Below are 19,024 nucleotides of genomic sequence, written 5' to 3'. Positions count from 1 at the left end.
TTTAAAGGTTTGATCGTTCAATTTGTGGACCTCTCGTTCATGGAACGAATCGAGAGGGGATTTTGGCTTTGGTCCTAACTGTTTAAAGGTTTGACCAAGATGGGAATTTGAGACGATCCTAACTGTTTAAAGGTTTGATCGTTCAATTTGTGGACCTCTCGTTCATGGAACGAATCGAGAGGGGATTTTGGCTTTGGTCCTAACTGTTTAAAGGTTTGACCAAGATGGGAATTTGAGACGATCCTAACTGTTTAAAGGTTTGATCGTTCAATTTGTGGACCTCTCGTTCATGGAACGAATCGAGAGGGGATTTTGGCTTTGGTCCTAACTGTTTAAAGGTTTGACCAAGATGGGAATTTGAGACGATCCTAACTGTTTAAAGGTTTGATCGTTCAATTTGTGGACCTCTCGTTCATGGAACGAATCGAGAGGGGATTTTGGCTTTGGTCCTAACTGTTTAAAGGTTTGACCAAGATGGGAATTTGAGACGATCCTAACTGTTTAAAGGTTTGATCGTTCAATTTGTGGACCTCTCGTTCATGGAACGAATCGAGAGGGGATTTTGGCTTTGGTCCTAACTGTTTAAAGGTTTGACCAAGATGGGAATTTGAGACGATCCTAACTGTTTAAAGGTTTGATCGTTCAATTTGTGGACCTCTCGTTCATGGAACGAATCGAGAGGGGATTTTGGCTTTGGTCCTAACTGTTTAAAGGTTTGACCAAGATGGGAATTTGAGACGATCCTAACTGTTTAAAGGTTTGATCGTTCAATTTGTGGACCTCTCGTTCATGGAACGAATCGAGAGGGGATTTTGGCTTTGGTCCTAACTGTTTAAAGGTTTGACCAAGATGGGAATTTGAGACGATCCTAACTGTTTAAAGGTTTGATCGTTCAATTTGTGGACCTCTCGTTCATGGAACGAATCGAGAGGGGATTTTGGCTTTGGTCCTAACTGTTTAAAGGTTTGACCAAAATGGGAATTTTGTGAGGGAAGATTGATCTAAAGAGGTGATCGAATCTCATCTCAGCAAAAGAGTATTCGGAAGTCATAGTAGGAGTTTAGTGTTTATCACTTTGTTCATAATGATCGGGGTTATCCCTAAGAATATTACATTTAACATTCTTCCGGGAACTTCCCGTTACATGAATTATCCACCCCCAGCTTTCTTTGCAAAACTGGGTGTAACGAGGAGTACGTTATCCTCAGTCGCATGTTCGGGTTATCCTTAAGAATATAAGATTCTCCAGGAACTTCCCGTTATATGATTTATCCACCCCCAGCTTCCTTTGCGAAACCGGGTTTAACATTGTACTCAGTTGGATAATCGAGAAGCAGTTTATACTCATATACTCTTTGGAGTGTGAGGAAACAGTTTATACTCGTGCACTCACTGGAGTTGTATGGTCGTCTTTACTCGACTTCTTTCGTCGTTATGACGCCGGAGTCAATTAGGGCTTGGATCTTGTTTTTGAGTCCAAAGCAAATCTCAGTGGGATGAAGAACCCTTCTGTGGTACGCACAGTAGTTTGGATCCGTAATCCTCTTAGCTCCATCCTGATCTTTAATAGGTGGTAGCTCGATTTTGTCATTAGCGAGGAGGTATTCCAAGATGGCTGGAGCTTCATCATCTTCGAAAGAATATTCCTTTTGAAACCTCGGATCGAGAGTCGCATTCTCAATGATTGCAGATGTCATTGGTTGGCCTCTCTCAGCTTTCTTTCTTTTAAGAAAGTGCTCAGCTTGTTCACCCCGAGATTTTAACTCCTTCCAAGTTGTGGATGGCACGACCCCCAGAGCTTCCAGGACATCGATGGAGAGGTTATTGTGACATGTTTGCAGGATGAACTCCTCTGTAATAGGATCTCTGCAATTCATCGCCATGTTACGGAAACGCTTGACAAAATTGTCGACTGACTCTCCGTCTTTTTGCTTCTCATCCAAAAGGATTCCGATTGACACTTCGGTGTCATCATCGAAGAAGTTGCTGAGGAACAAACTTTCCATGTCATCCCAGCAATTGATGCTCCCTGGCTTGAGCCGTCGGTATCAATCGAAGGCGGGCCCGCGAAGGGTGCCAACGAATGACCGGACCATTAAAGCCTCGTTTCCAGAGATCATGCCCAAATGAGACTTGAAATAAATCAAGTGTTGAATCGGCGAACTCTTCCCTTCAAACGGTGTGAAGTTAATCAGATTGAATTTGGTCGGGTATGGTATTGAATCCCATTCCCTCGGATAAGGACATGGAATACCCGTCTTCTTAACTTCTTGAGCCGTCATCAAAGCATTGATTTTGTCTTCAAGTTTTTGCATTTTCCCGTCATCGTCTTCATTTCTTTCTGAATGATGTCGAGTAAAGATAATTGGACCACCCCCAGTGAGAGGTGCTATTGAACCACCCCCAATATCGTTATTGGGAGGATCCGTTAAACCACCCCCAGCGTTATTGCCATTGGGAGGTGTATCAGCCAAGATGACTTCATCCACTTCTGGATCACTGTCATCTGCAATATTTTGATTGCGGCGGCTAGATTCAGCTTGCTGACCGGACTCAGGAAGTTGAGATCATTGCGCTAGCAATTCTTTCATTTGTTGAATAGCCAACTTCATCTCTGTCTTCACTTCTGCTCTAATTTCTTCACGTTGTTTGGCTAGAGCTTCCTGAAGTATTTGAGTGAAGTAGTGAACTGATCAGCAGTGATTGTGAATACTTCTCTGATTTGTCCTGTGCTAGATATTGTATCATCCGAAGCGATTGCAGAATAAGTGTCCGAGAATTCATCCTCCGAGGACATTCCTTCTTGCATTCTCTTGTAGTCTCTGCGTCTGATAGCTCCTAATTGGAGTCGAGACATCCTTTGAGCAATTCTTGGATTGACTTTTCCTTTCGGGGAAAAGTCGGGATTTGAGTCACTTGAATGCTGTTTAGACTTTCTTCTATCAGCCACGTTGATGGTGACTTCAGGGAATTCATCATTTTGGACAGCTGCTCTTCTTTTGCGGAAATGTCTCGGCTTAGGCTTCGATAATACAGAGACTTTTCGTGGGATGACTTCTCGTTTGAAACAGTCACATTCTGATAATGCTGTTTTAACGAGTCGCGCACAGGAACAACGAGAGTTTATCTCTCGAATAACTCTTTTTCGAAAATTATTCACAACCCCAACTTGATAATACTATTCATCGGTATGATTGCTAAAAAATCGTATCGTCTGTTGGCATGATCTCCCAGGTATGACGATATCATTTGGTGAATGCGTCTTCTTCTGGGGGTATAAAACCTTGTTGGCATTCTCAGGACAATTTATTTTTGTCTTTGAGCGATCCAAGGTTATGTTGGGAGTCGCACGTCTAAAACCACCCATTTACGGGTATGGGGTCTTAACGGGCTCCGAATACTGATTTTGCATAAGTCCAGACTTTGGAATCCAAACTTGACGAAGTTTTGGTGATTCTTTGGTCACCATTTCCTTCTTCTTTTCTCGTCTTTGTTGTGAGAGAGCATGGGCATAAGCAGCTTTTGCACGACGTTTTTGTATACGTTCTTTGAGGGTCGAACGAGTCTTTTTGACAATAGTCCATTCCTCCGTCGTTGTTTTAGCAGAGATACGAGTGATTGGTTGTTGAGACAACTGAACCACTCGATGTCTCCTCGACTCTAGGTCCGCGTGGTAACGAACCCCGTCGGTTTGTTCCAAGGCTTTAGCCATTTGGCGAGCACGGCGTTGACGTTGTCTCCGACGAGCTCTTTTCGTTAATGTCGATGACTCTTCAACTAGATGAGAGCCATTGTGAGCAGAGGTGTTGCGAGTGAAATTCTCAGCAACAATCAAGCGAGAGTCTTCATTTTGTGCCTTCTTTGGCATGTAAGTCTTCCTCAATTGTGAGATCCTCTTGTACTTGCGAGATAATGAAGATCTTGAAGAGGATGATGAGAGATATTCCTCAAACTTGGTTTGGTCGAATTCGTATTCGACCATGGATTCAACTGGAATCTTGATCGGCTGCGACACGACGGTCTCGGCAGCGAGACCGTTGGCTCCCACTGTGGTCGCCAGTTTGTTTTCAGCAAAAGTCGAATTTGTTGTCGAATTCATTATATCTTCGGTCGATTACAATAAATTCAAAGAAAACAGCCTTTTTATAAGACTCTTTTACACAACAAAAAGAAAATTACAACTCTTGAGAAAATAAACGCAGGATCGTTGTTTGGATCACTGCTTTCGTGGGATCTTTGCCTGTGCCGGGAGCGCTTTGACTCGTGGACCACCAAATCACAGATTCTGATTGAACCGTGAGGGGTTTATGATTCTGACTTCGTTTATCGAAGTGAGAACTTGAAACGATATCTTATCAAGGTAAGATAGTCGTTCTTCTTGAAATCAAGTCAAAGCCTGAATATCAAGGAGTTGCTAGAAGCTCGAGTACTCTGCCCTCTCTGCTCTGGAATCAGCCTATGGATGCTCTCTGATCCGCCTCTGGATGCTCTCTGATCCGCCCCCTTCAAAGAAATCACCTCGGGGGTATTTATAACCCCTGTATGAACAGTGCTCGCGAGACAGCATTTGCTGTCTCGGCGGGCGAGACAGTGTTTGCTGTCTCGCCCAGCGAGACAGTAAATTTGCTGTCTCGCCCAGCGAGACAGTAAATACTGTCTTAGAAAACGAATAGTCCTGACAGTTTCTCGCTGTAACTGCCTTCCCACGTTTTAAACTCCGTTATTCTGGTGGTTATTAACGTGATTCTCGCCCACGACGTTCCCCACGTTCTTGAACAGTTGGTGGCCACGTGTCGGTGGTTGCAAAACAGTTTCTTGAACCACTGATAACTGTCTCGCGTGCGAGACAGTAAATTCTGTCTCGCACGGCGAGACAGTAAATACTGTCTCGCGGGGGCGAGACAGTGAAAACTGTCTCGCGTGGGCGAGACAGTAAAAGTCTGTCTCGCCAGGCGAGACAGTAAAGACTGTCTCGCCTGCGAGACAGTCTATACTTGTGTTCTTTTTTGACATTTTGGATGACTTCCTTTTGAACTGTGTTTGGATACATTTGAGCATTTTTTGACGCCTACAATGTCAGACTATCAAAAACTCTGAAAAGATATGGGCAGGTCATATTTTTTCCAGATATTATTAGTAATAATTGGTATGACTCTAATGAACTTAACTAGAGGAACTTATTGCCAATAACCTTGTCAACCTTGTGGCTGATAAACTGTGAAGAAAAATTTTCAAGTCTTATCATACTAAAATGATAGTGACTGCTTTGTAGCGTGCATGGGTGATATATATCCATTGTGTATTACGCCACCACTCTTATGAATTGAGCTTTCCATTGAAATTGACGGAGGACTACAGAAGTTAGTTTGATCTTGATCGTTTGTTCTTATCGTTACGACTTAGCTTATAGGAATTCAAGTATTACAATTTCTCTAATAACTAGCGGTGCAAAAGCACGGTATCCTGTTTTTTTAGGCACTGTATTTTGACACATTTAATTTAATTTGTTAGATATTTTGTTAACAAAAGGCAATTTTGCCTTCATGAATTATAATAAATATTGTAATTAAAACATGCAATTAAAAATATGTGTAACGGCTATATAATTATGGGGAACGTTACAAAATTTATGACGAACGTTACGGAATTAATTACGGGTTTTGTAACGTCTTTTCCAACCCTATATATATATCTGTATGTTGAGCTCAAAATGATAAGAAAAAATATACAACAAGTTTCTCTTGTTTTTCTTCTCTCCCCTACATATTATTTTCATCTACATCTTAGTTTTATTTTATGGGCAACTTCCTTCATCTGAGCTGAAGCTCTGCATTCTCGCCCGAGTGTAGAGGCCGGCCGTTTCCGGGGGTTTTTACCGCTAGGGGAAGGGAACCATCTGCGCCAGGGCGATAGGCGGGTTCTCAATCTTCTAGGGCAGTGAATACACGACTGCTCCCGTTCAGGCCAGTTTTAATTGTTTAATTTTTCGGATTTATCTACATGCTATAATCTTAATTATTTGATAAATTTTCTAACAATCTAGAAGATTGAAAAGTTTATAGCTTTGATTTAAATCCGGAAAAATAATTTTTAATGTTACTGTTCATTCGAGATGGTTACTGTTTATCCGATTTAAAAAAGAAAAAAGAAAATTGCTTATCTATTAATTAACTTTTTGTTAAAAAAAAAGTTTTTGTTACTGTTTAAAAAAAAATAGAGGAATTTTATAGTTGTTGTTAACACAAAGAAAATATAATTGCTTTAATTATATATTTGTTTATCTATTAGTATTATTGTTTTGATGTTATAAAATTTGAAAAAAAAAATGTAACTGTTACTGTTCATTCCAAAAATAAAAACTTTTAATGTTCATTTATTAAAAATGGTACTGTTCATTTTATTAAAAAATGTTACTGTTCATTTAAACAGTTTTGGTTATTTTAAAAAAATGTGTAGTTAAAAATTTCTGTTAATTTAATTTAACAGTTAATTACATTTATCTTATAGTTGTTTTATAATCAATAATTATTGCAAGTTGCGAATATCAAAGAACCTTTATTGGTTTCTAAAAGCCTAGTTTATATTTGTTAGAATCATCTAAAACCTACCCTTATCCCCTTGTGCTAGTGAATATGCACGCATTTGAAACATGCTATAAATTTGCAGTAGTGTACATTTTTATTCTTAAAAATTTTATATGCATGGTTTTGACAAGAATAAAGTGAACAAAATCTAGATATATATATATACTTTGAAGTATTTAAATTTTTTCATGGTTTAATAATGCCTTCATTTCTTTAATCTATCAATATGGTGCCTTCTATTAATAATTCCATACTTTGGAGTGTTTATGCATCTAATAAGCTTAGTACAGAAGGTGGTAAAAGTGAATACATATTTGTTCAGCAACTTAAGTGGCAGTTGTCTGCAGCAGATGAGTTTTTACTCTCAAAACATGAAAATCATGAGGTTCGAACATCAATAGGTAAACCCCTCCTCGGCCTTATCCAACATATGTTTGCAGCATAGTTGCTAGGCAAATTAAATGCTTGCAGGAAATATTTTAAAGTTTCTATATTCTGTTAAGAAACAAAAACTCATTGAGTGAACCGATTCAAATTTTCTTGGATTAGTTGGTGTCTAAGGCAAGGTTTAAGGGTTGCGTAACGCGCTCTGTAAGGAATGAGGTACTTAATTGATCTTTGATCAACCTCTATTACTATCCTTACCTGGCTAACTACCCGGGTAAAACTTTAATCTTTTCACTTTAGGAGTTTTTGGTTTGGAATAAGAGGACCGAAATTATGTGAAAATTCATATACATTTATTTAATTACGCTTCTTGCATCATATATTGCCTAATGATAAATGATCAATATATGAGCGAACAAATCAAAGAGGTGCATTTTTTAAAATTCTATTTTATATGGTGGATTATATTTCAAATCTTCAAATGTAAAGTTCATCTCTTTTATTGCGTTATGATGGATATTGTAATAAATGTTCATATGTCTTCTTAGATAACTTGCATTTGTTACATGATTAATTATAAGGTTTTATGCAAGAATACACTTGTAAAATTTAAAGCACGTATGTACAAATATTATTATTATTATTATTTGTATAAGAGGTGGTACTAGAAAATGACAACATAAATTTGGAAGGTCTCTTTTGTAGACAACCAATTTAAATTTGGAAGGTCTCATTTGTAGGCAACCGATTTAAATTTTGACGGTCTCCTTTGTAGGCAACCAATTTGTAACCTCTTATAATAGAATAATTTAAAATTTTTATGCATTTGAATTATGAAGTATGAAATATATTTTAAGATACGAAAATATATTTTAAGATACGAAAATATATTTTAAGATACGAAAATATATTTTAAGATACGAAAATATATTTTAAGATACGAAAATATATTTTAAGATACGAAAATATATTTTAAGATACGAAATCCTATTATGCTCTGCATGTATCTATTATTAATTTCATTCATGTATGTGCATATGCATAACTGCAGAATTTTTAGTTCCACATTAGTTTGAAATGTTCAGATATTAAGGTCAAATCCTTCAGACATAGACTATGATCTTTTATGATCATAGATCATGACCTAATGTCAATTTCAAACAATATGATGGACTAATTACAAAATAAGAACTTGATAAATAAATACAACGCCTGCTAGGCAAAGTTATGATTCTAGACTTTGTAAAGTCTGTGAAAAGAATCTTGATGACCCTTTGACTAAGGGATTATCCAGGAGTGTGGTTCTGGATTCATCGAGGGAGATGGGGTTAAGCCCATAGATGAGGTCACTGACAGCGGCAACCCAACCCTTATTTGGAGACGTAGTCCCAATGTCGGTTCAATGTGGTAGAAACAAGCTGGACAAGTGACTCTCGTGTGGAGCATCGACCTAGATATATTTATATATCATTATGTAGCATTTGCTACTACCCCTTCTCTATGATGACGATGCTCTTATGATACAGCTGGCTAGGCTGAGTTTTACTCTTAATAAGTCCAACGCGTGTATTGTGGGGGGTATTAAATAAACAGCTGTAGTACCCTTTGAGGACTTACCTACGTGAGAGGAACCGTGATGGCCGCGGTTAGGGGGGGCTGGGCTAACCCCTAGAAACTCTCATGAGTCGGTTTATTGTGAGCATGGCCTTTAACGCTCAACCCGCTTTGCTCAATAGATGAAGCGTATTGTGTGTGTTTTCATCAATACCTGATTAAAGGGGCCTAATTCAAGGCCTAGTCCATTATGTCCCTCAGGTGGCGATGAACTCACTAAGGAAAGGTTCAAAGCCAAAAGCTACCTCTTCCGAATTCACGATACGAAAGGTTGCCCAACCTATATTTGTTTTATGATTTCTTGATTTATTTATTGATTTCTGAGTCTTCAGTCAATATTGCCTTTTGGGGGGGACTGTTAGATATTTTGTTAACAAAAGGCAATTTTGCCTTCATGAATTATAATAAATATTGTAATTAAAACATGCAATTAAAAATATGTGTAACGGCTATATAATTATGGGGAACGTTACAAAATTTATGACGAACGTTACGGAATTAATTACGGGTTTTGTAACGTCTTTTCCAACCCTATATATATATCCGTATGTTGAGCTCAAAATGATAAGAAAAAATATACAACAAGTTTCTCTTGTTTTTCTTCTCTCCCCTACATATTATTTTCATCTACATCTTAGTTTTATTTTATGGGCAACTTCCTTCATCTGAGCTGAAGCTCTGCATTCTCGCCCGAGTGTAGAGGCCGGCCGTTTTCGGGGGTTTTTACCGCTAGGGGAAGGGAACCATCTGCGCCAGGGCGATAGGCGGGTTCTCAATCTTCTAGGGCAGTGAATACACGACTGCTCCCGTTCAGGCCAGTTTTAATTGTTTAATTTTTCGGATTTATCTACATGCTATAATCTTAATTATTTGATAAATTTTCTAACATAATTATCATACGTTTAAAATTAGAAGTCATAGCTACTCCTATATACTTAAACAATAATCCATGTTTTAATACATTTGATTTAGATATCACATCTACTCCTCTATACTTGAAGGAGAATCCATGTTTTAATACATTTAATTTGCTTTACTATTTATAATACAGTAAATTACTGTAGAATGAATAGTAGCTTCAGGTGTAGAGGCTCAGATCTGATTTACCGTTTATGCTATAGTAAATTGCTGTAGCAGAAATAGTAACTTCTAGTGCGGAGGGAGTTGTGCGCAGTGAAAATTTCGGCAGCACCTCTGGTGCACAACAAGAGAGTAGATCTCAACTAAATCTCTGTTTCACAAAGAAAACAAGAACCGAAAGTGATATATCTCAACAAAGTGGGATATACACGCTTCCTCTCATCAGTTCTAGGACTGACTTGTCGAGGAAACATAAACAAGCTATTACAAATCACAGCAAGACAACGAATTTTACGTGGTTCGGCAAGTTGCCTACGTCCACGGGGCAAGGAGAGGGGAGATCTACTATTAGAGAGAGAATACAAATAGGGTTTACAATCACACAAATTAAACCCCCAAAACAAGCTCTCAAATCTCACACAAAACAATCGCCAGAAGTCTCTACGTTTTTTTCTTCTGCACGCCGTACTCTCTACAATTTTTCCTGCTTGCACGCCGCCCAAGCCAACGAAGCCCTCTCCAGGTTTTCTTTCTCCTCTTGTACAAAGCCCCTCTTTGCACAAAACCCTAGGAAGTGGAACCTAAAGATATATATAGTACAGAGTATCGGGTAGGCCAGGAAACGAAAAAACTGCCCACATTCACAAACCTAAACGTGTGTGGCCACCACTATCTCCTCACACGTCCAAGATCCTTATCTCCTCACGTGGGTGTGGCCCACTATCTCCTCACGTTCACAATTCTCCATCTCGACGAAGTTTTTCCAAAACTGAGCCGACACCAACTAAACCAAATATCTCATTTGTTACGTCCAGTACGAAGTGAAACAATTCACGATAACGGACTCAATCCACAACAAGTCGAGAACCCAAATGAGAATGTGAACAAACTCCAAACGTCAGTATCTACTCCCAAATCGACTGTATTATAAATGACTGCCTACGTATCCCCTTGCCCAGGGAATCAAGCATTCACGTAGTTCACCCAAATGGCCGCGAACGACCTCAATCAACTAGAAGAGTTCAGAACCCTTCTCTAATATCACCAACAAATCTACGGCTGATAGCTCTCCTAATGGCCCCAAAGCAAAACAAATCAAACACCTCCTCCTGAGGTGAACCAACGGCTATAACCAAATCTGAACTATATCCACCAGTTGCACTCGAATCAACCAACTCATCATCTGCATCCAAAACAACATGATTCCCAATCTGTTTCATCTCAGCTGGAATCTCAAACGATGCAGTATGATCTGGAGTATGTGGAGTAATCTCTACTCAATGTGAAGTAGCATCATCCTTCACCCGTTGCGATATCCCAATGACCTGATCAACACTCTTTACCTGCCGAGAGTCAAATATGATATACTTGCTCAGAACAAAATCAGAGTCTCCCAACTGATAACCAAACGAGCCTCTGAATCCCAAACGTGTAATCAGATCAACTTTCACATCCACGATATGACCAAGTGTTGGGTAACCAAACATCCAACACAACCCAATATCTGAAGTAGCTCCACCAGATCCAAAATCTCCAAACGTAGCAGTTGGCAACCTATGCATAAGATGACCCAAACATGTCGAACTTCGGAACATCAATCTTTGTATTATTGATGCTCAGACACTGTATCGTCTTCGTAAGATACGATCCCGATATGCTTGTTTCACCCATGTTGTAGATCTAACTCTTCAAATAAGAATCCTTCAGCGAATCCTTTGAACAAGCCCCAAGTCAAAACCTGGGCTCTGATACCACTTGTTGTGCTCAGCGAAAATTTCGGCAGCACCTCTGGTGCACAACAAGAGAGTAGATCTCAACTAAATCTCTGTTCCACAAAAGAAACAAGAAACGAAAGTGATATATCTCAACAAAGTAGGATATACACTCTTCCTCTCATCAGTTCTAGGACAGACTTGTCGAGGGAACCTAAACAAGCTATTACAAATCACAGCAAGACAAGGAATTTTACGTGGTTCGACAAGTTTCCTACGTCCACGGGGCAAGGAGATGGGAGATCTACTATTAGAGAGCGAGAATACAAATAGGGTTTACATGAGGGTTAATTAAACCCTCAAAACAAGCTCTCAAATCTCACACAAAACAGCCGCCAGAAGTCGCCAGAAATCTCTGCGTTTTTTTCTTCTGCACGCCGTACTCTCTGCAATTTTTCCTGCTTGCACGTCGCCCAAGCCAACGAAGCCCTCTGCAGGTTTTCTTTCTCCTCTTGTACGAAGCCCCTCTTTGCAAAAAACTCTAGAAAGTGGAACCTAAAGATATATATAGTGCAAAGTATCGGGTGGGCCAGGAAACGAAAAAACTGCTCACGTTCACAAACCTGAACGTGTGTGTGGCCCCCGCTATCTCCTCACACGTCCAAGATCCTTATCTCCTCACGTGGGTGTGGCCCACTATCTCCTCACGTTCACAGAGGGTCAGATCTGATTTACTGTTCATACTACAACATAATATGGACAGTGATTCTTTGGACCCTCTAAGTATAGGAAAGTAGATTTATGGATTCGCATATCTGTTCTTTTTGCCCCCACGGCATTTACATTTGATGCTTTTTAATAGACTCCACATCAGTATTAGATAGTAGATAGCGTCGCTGTTTTATTACCGAGGCAGATCATAATATTTGAATTCTACTTCATAGTTCAAACTAGCTAGATGTAGACTTTCTTTTTTCAGGATCATAGACAAAAAGATCACAGAGCGTCTCCTGGGAGAGAGAAGAAATTTTCCCTTGTTTTTTATTTTTATTTGGTTTAAAACGTAGATAACAGAAAGATGAAAAGCAACGACAGAGTGTGGTGGGATTAGAAAGGTAAGATGTCGGTAACAAATAGTACTACGATGACAGAGCTTTGGAGTGTGGATAATATTGTCATTTGTCTCTTTATACGCACTCATTTTGGCTTCTTCTGAATTATTAGGTTCCTTTCTCTATAATAAGCAAAGCAAAGACGAACATGAGAGAGATCAACATCGACGAGAACCAAATAAGGCGTCTTTGGATTAAAAGCTGATGTTTTGCTAAGCTGTTTACTCAAAAGCAGAAATAAATATTTGGCAGTTACCTCAGAAATGTATGAATACATGACTTAAAAAGATCAAACTCTCGTCAACTGATTTCGGTAATTTTACACGAGTTTGCAAGTTGACAGTAGTACCTGTTTACAGTTACACTCAAAAAAATCACTGAAACCCATCAGGAAACTAGAACGCTTAAACCCCAGGGAATTTTCTGCAATTCCCATAAACCTTGGGAGTGTTCTGTAATTTGCCCAAATGCTATAGCTCAACATTGCAATCACCAACCATGCATGCTTATGGTTTTAGGTCTCGACTCTCGAGACTTTGCTTTTCGAGCGGAATAATCTTTTGCATGTTTGGTTCTGAGATCACCAGCCATACTTGGCTTGGGTCTCGGCCTTAGTGAGGAATCCCTTAGCGCGCCTCTCAGCAAGTTCCATCTCTTTCTGCTTCATGTCAAAGTACAATGATCCTATCTGATGCTTCCTCTTGTGCAGTTTCGAGGGTTTTCCCTTGCTTGTTGAAACCGGCTACATTAACAAATTTGAAAGAAAATTCACTTTAGAAAAACTGTATCTGAATTAGAGCATCTCAATACAAAAGGCAAGTAGAGAAGTGTATTCAAACAAATTAGAGCTTAATGCCAATTATTTTTCTCTCTGAGTCACCTTATCATGAAAAAACTAACTGAATGGTACATTGTTCTTCCTCATTATTTAGAAAACTGATCATGTAACAAAAAGTTAATGACACCACAACCAAATATAGGGTGCACACTAATAAAAAAGTGCCAAGATAAATTCAAAGGAAAAACTGCAAAGGAATAAAAAACAAAGAATCACGTAAAGTAATCTGTTAACAGATTCTTCTGATGTAACTCTGTCGAAAATTATATGATGAAAGCCTTTTTTATTACACATGTACAACTTTGAGTAATAGTCACTAAATGTTTTAATAATACTTGAACAAAAGAAACAATTGCCTATTTGTTGTGTTTCTCCCAGACAAGTGTTTGTTGAAACACCAGGTTGGTGATCAGATCAAAGCCCCAACCAGAAGTGGTTTCATGTGCTTACCGGAAAATAAATGACTAGTAAGCATATAAAAAATAAGAACATTGTATAATGTCATAGATAACAAAATAAGAATAAACAAGAACTTAACAGGCAGCAAGATTAAAACATTTTATTGCATAGTGTTTTTCAAACTAAATTCAGTCCACCAGAAAGTAATATGACAGGAGCAGTGAAGCAAAATACCAACCAAATTTAGAGAATGAAGCTAAATTATCAACTGCAAAGCCATATTCGAAAACAGTTAAGTAGTAAAGTGCCGGTGTGAATTAGTTACTCCTACAGCCTCAATAACAGTAAAAACTAGGAAGTCTGCCACAACTTCATCATTAAAAACAAAGGCTCTTCCAAATTATCTAGGGTTATCTATGTAAACACTTTTTAACGCATTAACAACGTATACTTCCACAGGTATACTTCTACTCCTTATTGCATCATCAATTACGACGTCATTCAATTATTCATATGCCCCAACAAAGATGGCATGCGAGAAGACATACATTAACTAATCAAATAAAGAAGTGTGTTAGAAGCATACCAGTAGACTGGGGTTTAGTTACAAACACAAGCAGTTCCCAATTTATAACAATCTAATAAAAAAACTTAAAAATGTGACAGGAATTTTAAATCTAATAACACATGATTTAAAAACAATAATAATCTCATGTAATTGCCGTGTCTCATACTCGTGCTCGCAACTGTACCAGTACCCCTACCCGTCTCCATGCAACTAGGTGTGGGTATTGCCGTATTGCTAAGCTAAGAATGATTAAAGGAATCAGCCAATGAAGACATTTTTACTTTATTACCTCCATGAACGAATGACTGTTTACCTAGTTGTTAAAGGATGCAAGAAAAGGGTAGTGAGGAATAAAGTGAGCTAGTTATATTAGATGCTGAAATTGGAGAAGCAACTCTCATTACTAGAAACAACATGATAAAAGGAATATTTTTCCATTCTTGTTAATCTCTGACTGTTTCGGGTTCTTTTAATATTGTAATTATCTCATATTACAACAGAAAAAATAAAAATAAAATGAAGGAAAAATTTATTTTTCCTGGGAGTTCTTTTTCGTGTGCCGATGGAGCGTCGATCTTGTACTCTATTGACGCACCAATTAAGACTTAGGGTCTTTTGCTATTGGTGCAAGATTAATGGTTTGGAAGATAGCTCAGTTTTCTCTTGACAATTTCACTTGATTGAATCGCCAATGCGATGATAAGAATCTCTCTCTACGTGTGAGTTAATCTCTTTGGGATTTGGTTCAATCTCTTAGATGGATAGACATTCTTAGAGTTTTCCCAGTTTTTAGATCCTCCTTGAATAAATGATTTTCCCTCCTTTTATAGGCTACAAGAGAGCTAATGACCCCTTAATTGTGGATTAAGTGACCATTAAAGTAAAAATAATGGGGAGCAGTTATTCCCCAAAAAATAGCTTCTAAAATGGCTATCTAGCGAGCTTCATGGGCTTGGTGAAGTTCGCTGAAGACATGAGCGGATGTCGCTGAAGTCGTGCGCGAGGATCACTGTGGACGTGGGCAAGTTTTGGTCCACTTGAGTTGACGTGGGCGGAGTTCATTAGTTGGCGGACTTCACCCATGAGTTTGAACTTAACATAGAATTCGACTCTAGGTTTGGCTGTAGGCGTCAAAAAATGCTGAAAGATATCCAAATACAGCTCAAGAGGAAATCATCCAAAAAGGCAGAAAAAATACAAGTCTTTACTGTCTCGCACGCAAGACAGACTTGACTGTCTCGCCGTGCGAGACAGTCTTTACTGTCTCGCGGGCGAGACAGACGCGAGACAGTCTTTGCTGTCTCGCCGTGCGAGATAGAATTTACTGTCTCGCACGTGAGACAGCTTTCAGATGGTCAAAACTACCTTTACAACTGCCCTACACGTGGCCACTAACTGTTCAAGAACGTGGGAAACGTCGTGGGCGAGAATCACGTGGATAACTGCCAAAATAACGGAGTTTAAAACGTGGGGTTGCCGCGGAGACAGTGTTTTACTGTCTCGGGGGCCGAGACAGTGTTTACCTGTCTCGCGGGCCGAGACAGCAAACACTGTCTCGCCCGTCGAGACAGCAAAAGCTGTCTCGCGAACCTGTTTTCTGCCAACTGTTCTTGGAGGTTATAAATACCCTCCTAAGGCCATTTTTCCAAGGGGCTGATGATTGTGAGAACTTCAGAGCAATCCAGAGCAATCCAGAGCAGAGAGAGAGCAGAGGTGCTGATCTTACGGCCAATCCTTGAAATTGAGCTTTGACTTGATTTCAAGAAGAACGACTATCTTACATCGATAAGATATCGTTTCAATTTCTCACTTCGATAAACGAAGTCAGAATCATAAACCCCTCACGGTTCAATCAGAATCTGTGACTTGGTGGTCCACGAGTCAAAGCGCTCCCGGCACAGGCAAAGATCCCACGAAAGCAGTGATCCAAACAACGATCCTGCGTTTATTTTCTCAAGAGTTGTAATTTTCTTTTTGTTGTGTAAAAGAGTCTTATAAAAAGGCTGTTTTCTTTGAATTTATTGTAATCGACCGAAGATATAATGAATTCGACAACAAATTCGACTTTTGGCGAAAACAAACTGGCGACCACAGTGGGAGCCAACGGTCTCGCTGCCGAGACCGTCGTGTCGCAGCCGATCAAGATTCCAGTTGAATCCATGGTCGAATACGAATTCGACCAAACCAAGTTTGAGGAATATTTCTCATCATCCTCTTCAAGATCTTCAGTATCTCGCAAGTACAAGAGGATCTCACAATTGAGGAAGACTTACATGCCAAAGAAGGCACAAAATGAAGATTCTCGCTTGATTGTTGCTGAGAATTTCACTCGCAATACCTCTGCTCACAATGGCTCTTATCTAGTTAAAGAGTCATCGAATCAAAGCCCGCCGGCATTGACGAAAAGAGCTCGTCAGAGACAACGCCAACGCCGTGCTCGCCAAATGGCTAAAGCCTTGGAACAAACCGACGGGGTTCGTTACCACGCGGACCTAGAGTCGAGGAGACATCGAGTGGTTCAGTTGTCTCAACAACCAATCACTCGTATCTCTGCTAAAACAACGACGGATGAATGGACTATTGTCAAAAAGACTCGTTCGACCCTCAAAGAACGTATACAAAAACGTCGTGCAAAAGCTGCTAATGCCCATGCTCTCTCACAACAAAGACGAGAAAAGAGAAAGGAAATGGTGACCAAAGAATCACCAAAACTTCGTCAAGTTTGGATTCCAAAGTCTGGACTTATGCAAAATCAGCATTCGGAGCCCGTTAAGACCCCATACCCGCAAATGGGTGGTTTCAGACGTGCGACTCCCAACATAACCTTGGATCGCTCAAAAACAAAAATAAATTGTCCTGAGAATGCCAACAAGGTTTTATACCCCCAGAAGAAGACGCATTCACCAAATGATATCGTCATACCTGGGAGATCATACCAACAGACGATACGATTTTTTGGCAATCATACCGATGAATCGTATTATCAAGTTGAAGTTGTGAATAATTTTCGAAAGAGAGTTATTCGAGAGATAAACTCTCGTTGTTCCTGTGCGCGACTCGTTAAAACAGCATTATCAGAATGTGACTGTTTCAAACGAGAAGTCATCCCACGAAAAGTCTCTGTATTATCGAAACCTAAGCCGAGACATTTCCGCAAAAGAAGAGCAGCTGTCCAAAATGATGAATTCCCTGAAGTCACCATCAACGTGGCTGATAGAAGAAAGTCTAAACAGCATTCAAGTGACTCAAATCCCGACTTTTCCCCGAAAGGAAAAGTCAATCCAAGAATTGCTCAAAGGATGTCTCGACTCCAATTAGGAGCTATCAGACGCAGAGACTACAAGAGAATGCAAGAAGGAATGTCCTCGGAGGATGAATTCTCGGACACTTATTCTGCAATCGCTTCTGATGATACAATGTCTAGCACAGGACAAATCAGAGAAGTATTCACAATCACTGCTGATCAGTTCACTCAAATACTTCAGGAAGCTCTAGCCAAACAACGTGAAGAAATTAGAGCTGAAGTGAAGACAGAAATGAAGTTGGCTATCCAACAAATGAGAGAACTGTTAACTCAACAGCCTCAACCTCCTGAGTCCAATCAGCGATTTGAATCCAGCCACCACACTCGGAATGTTGTAGATGACAGTGATCCAGAGGTGGATGAAGTCATTATGGCTGATACACCTCCCAATGGCAATAACGCTGGGGGTGGTTTAACGGATCCTCCCAATAACGATATTGGGGGTGGTTCAATAGCACCTCTCACTGGGGGTGGTCCAATTATCTTTACTCGACATCATTCAGAAAGAAATGAAGACGATGACGGGAAAATGCAAAAACTTGAAGACAAAATCAATGCTTTGATGACGGCTCAAGAAGTTAAGAAGACGGGTATTCCATGTCCTTATCCGAGGGAATGGGATTCAATACCATACCCGACCAAATTCAATCTGATTAACTTCACACCGTTTGAGGGGAAGAGTTCGCCGATTCAGCACTTGATTTATTTCAAGCCTCATTTGGGCATGATACTGAGGACAAAATTTGGGCATGATACTGAGGACAAGAATGACAGCTTCCCAAATTTGTTATTTGACTTTTTTTTTAATTTTCAGTTTTAGTAGTTTGAATTCGAAATTTGAATTGTAGCCTAAATTTAGTAGTTATTCAGTTTTGGTATCTAATTGATTTGGAGAGATTTGAGTGATTTTAGAATATTTCCAAAACTGTATTTTCTTTTCTTTATAAGGGAGTGCTGTAATCAGATTGAGATATTGAATGAATTGAAAATTGAAATGAAGGAATGAAAAGGAATTATGTTAGCTGAATATTTGGTGTGAAACCAAGGGTGTGAAACCCTAGGCTACTGTTCTTTTCTCTTTCTCAGCCGTTCGATTACCCTTTTCCCCACCTCAGATTGAGATATTGAATGAATTGAAAATTGAAATGAAGGAATGAAAAGGAATTATGTTAGCTGAATATTTGGTGTGAAACCAAGGGTGTGAAACCCTAGGCTACTGTTCTTTTCTCTTTCTCAGCCGTTCGATTACCCTTTCCACAAAGCCGCCGTCCCTCCATGTTCCCTCTCCTCCTCCACGAGCACTAATTCCTCCCTACTCCCCTTTGCACTCAAACAGTGCCTCCCTCTGTTCTCATCTGCGTCGGAATAGCAACCCCACCCTCGACGATCCGGATTCCCGCCTTCTCCGAGCGCCTCCTGACGAGCC

The 19,024-nt window shown here is 39.6% G+C and overlaps 1 protein-coding gene across 1 annotated transcript in view; it reads right to left on the bottom strand.

The window, feature by feature from the left end:
• LOC109842628 (proline-rich protein PRCC) overlaps positions 12,724–19,024 on the bottom strand; it is a 25,096-nt gene continuing 18,795 nt past the window's right edge. The window contains exon 4 of the mRNA XM_020411479.1: positions 12,724–13,231. Within this exon, the coding sequence (XP_020267068.1) occupies positions 13,070–13,231 (162 nt within the window). The 3' untranslated portion in view covers positions 12,724–13,069. The remainder of the gene's footprint in view (positions 13,232–19,024) is intronic.

The sequence above is a fragment of the Asparagus officinalis genome, chromosome 5 (genome assembly GCF_001876935.1).
Source record: "Asparagus officinalis chromosome 5, Aspof.V1, whole genome shotgun sequence".
Taxonomy (NCBI): Eukaryota; Viridiplantae; Streptophyta; class Magnoliopsida; order Asparagales; family Asparagaceae; genus Asparagus; species Asparagus officinalis.
This window is presented reverse-complemented; position numbering and strand designations above follow the sequence as displayed.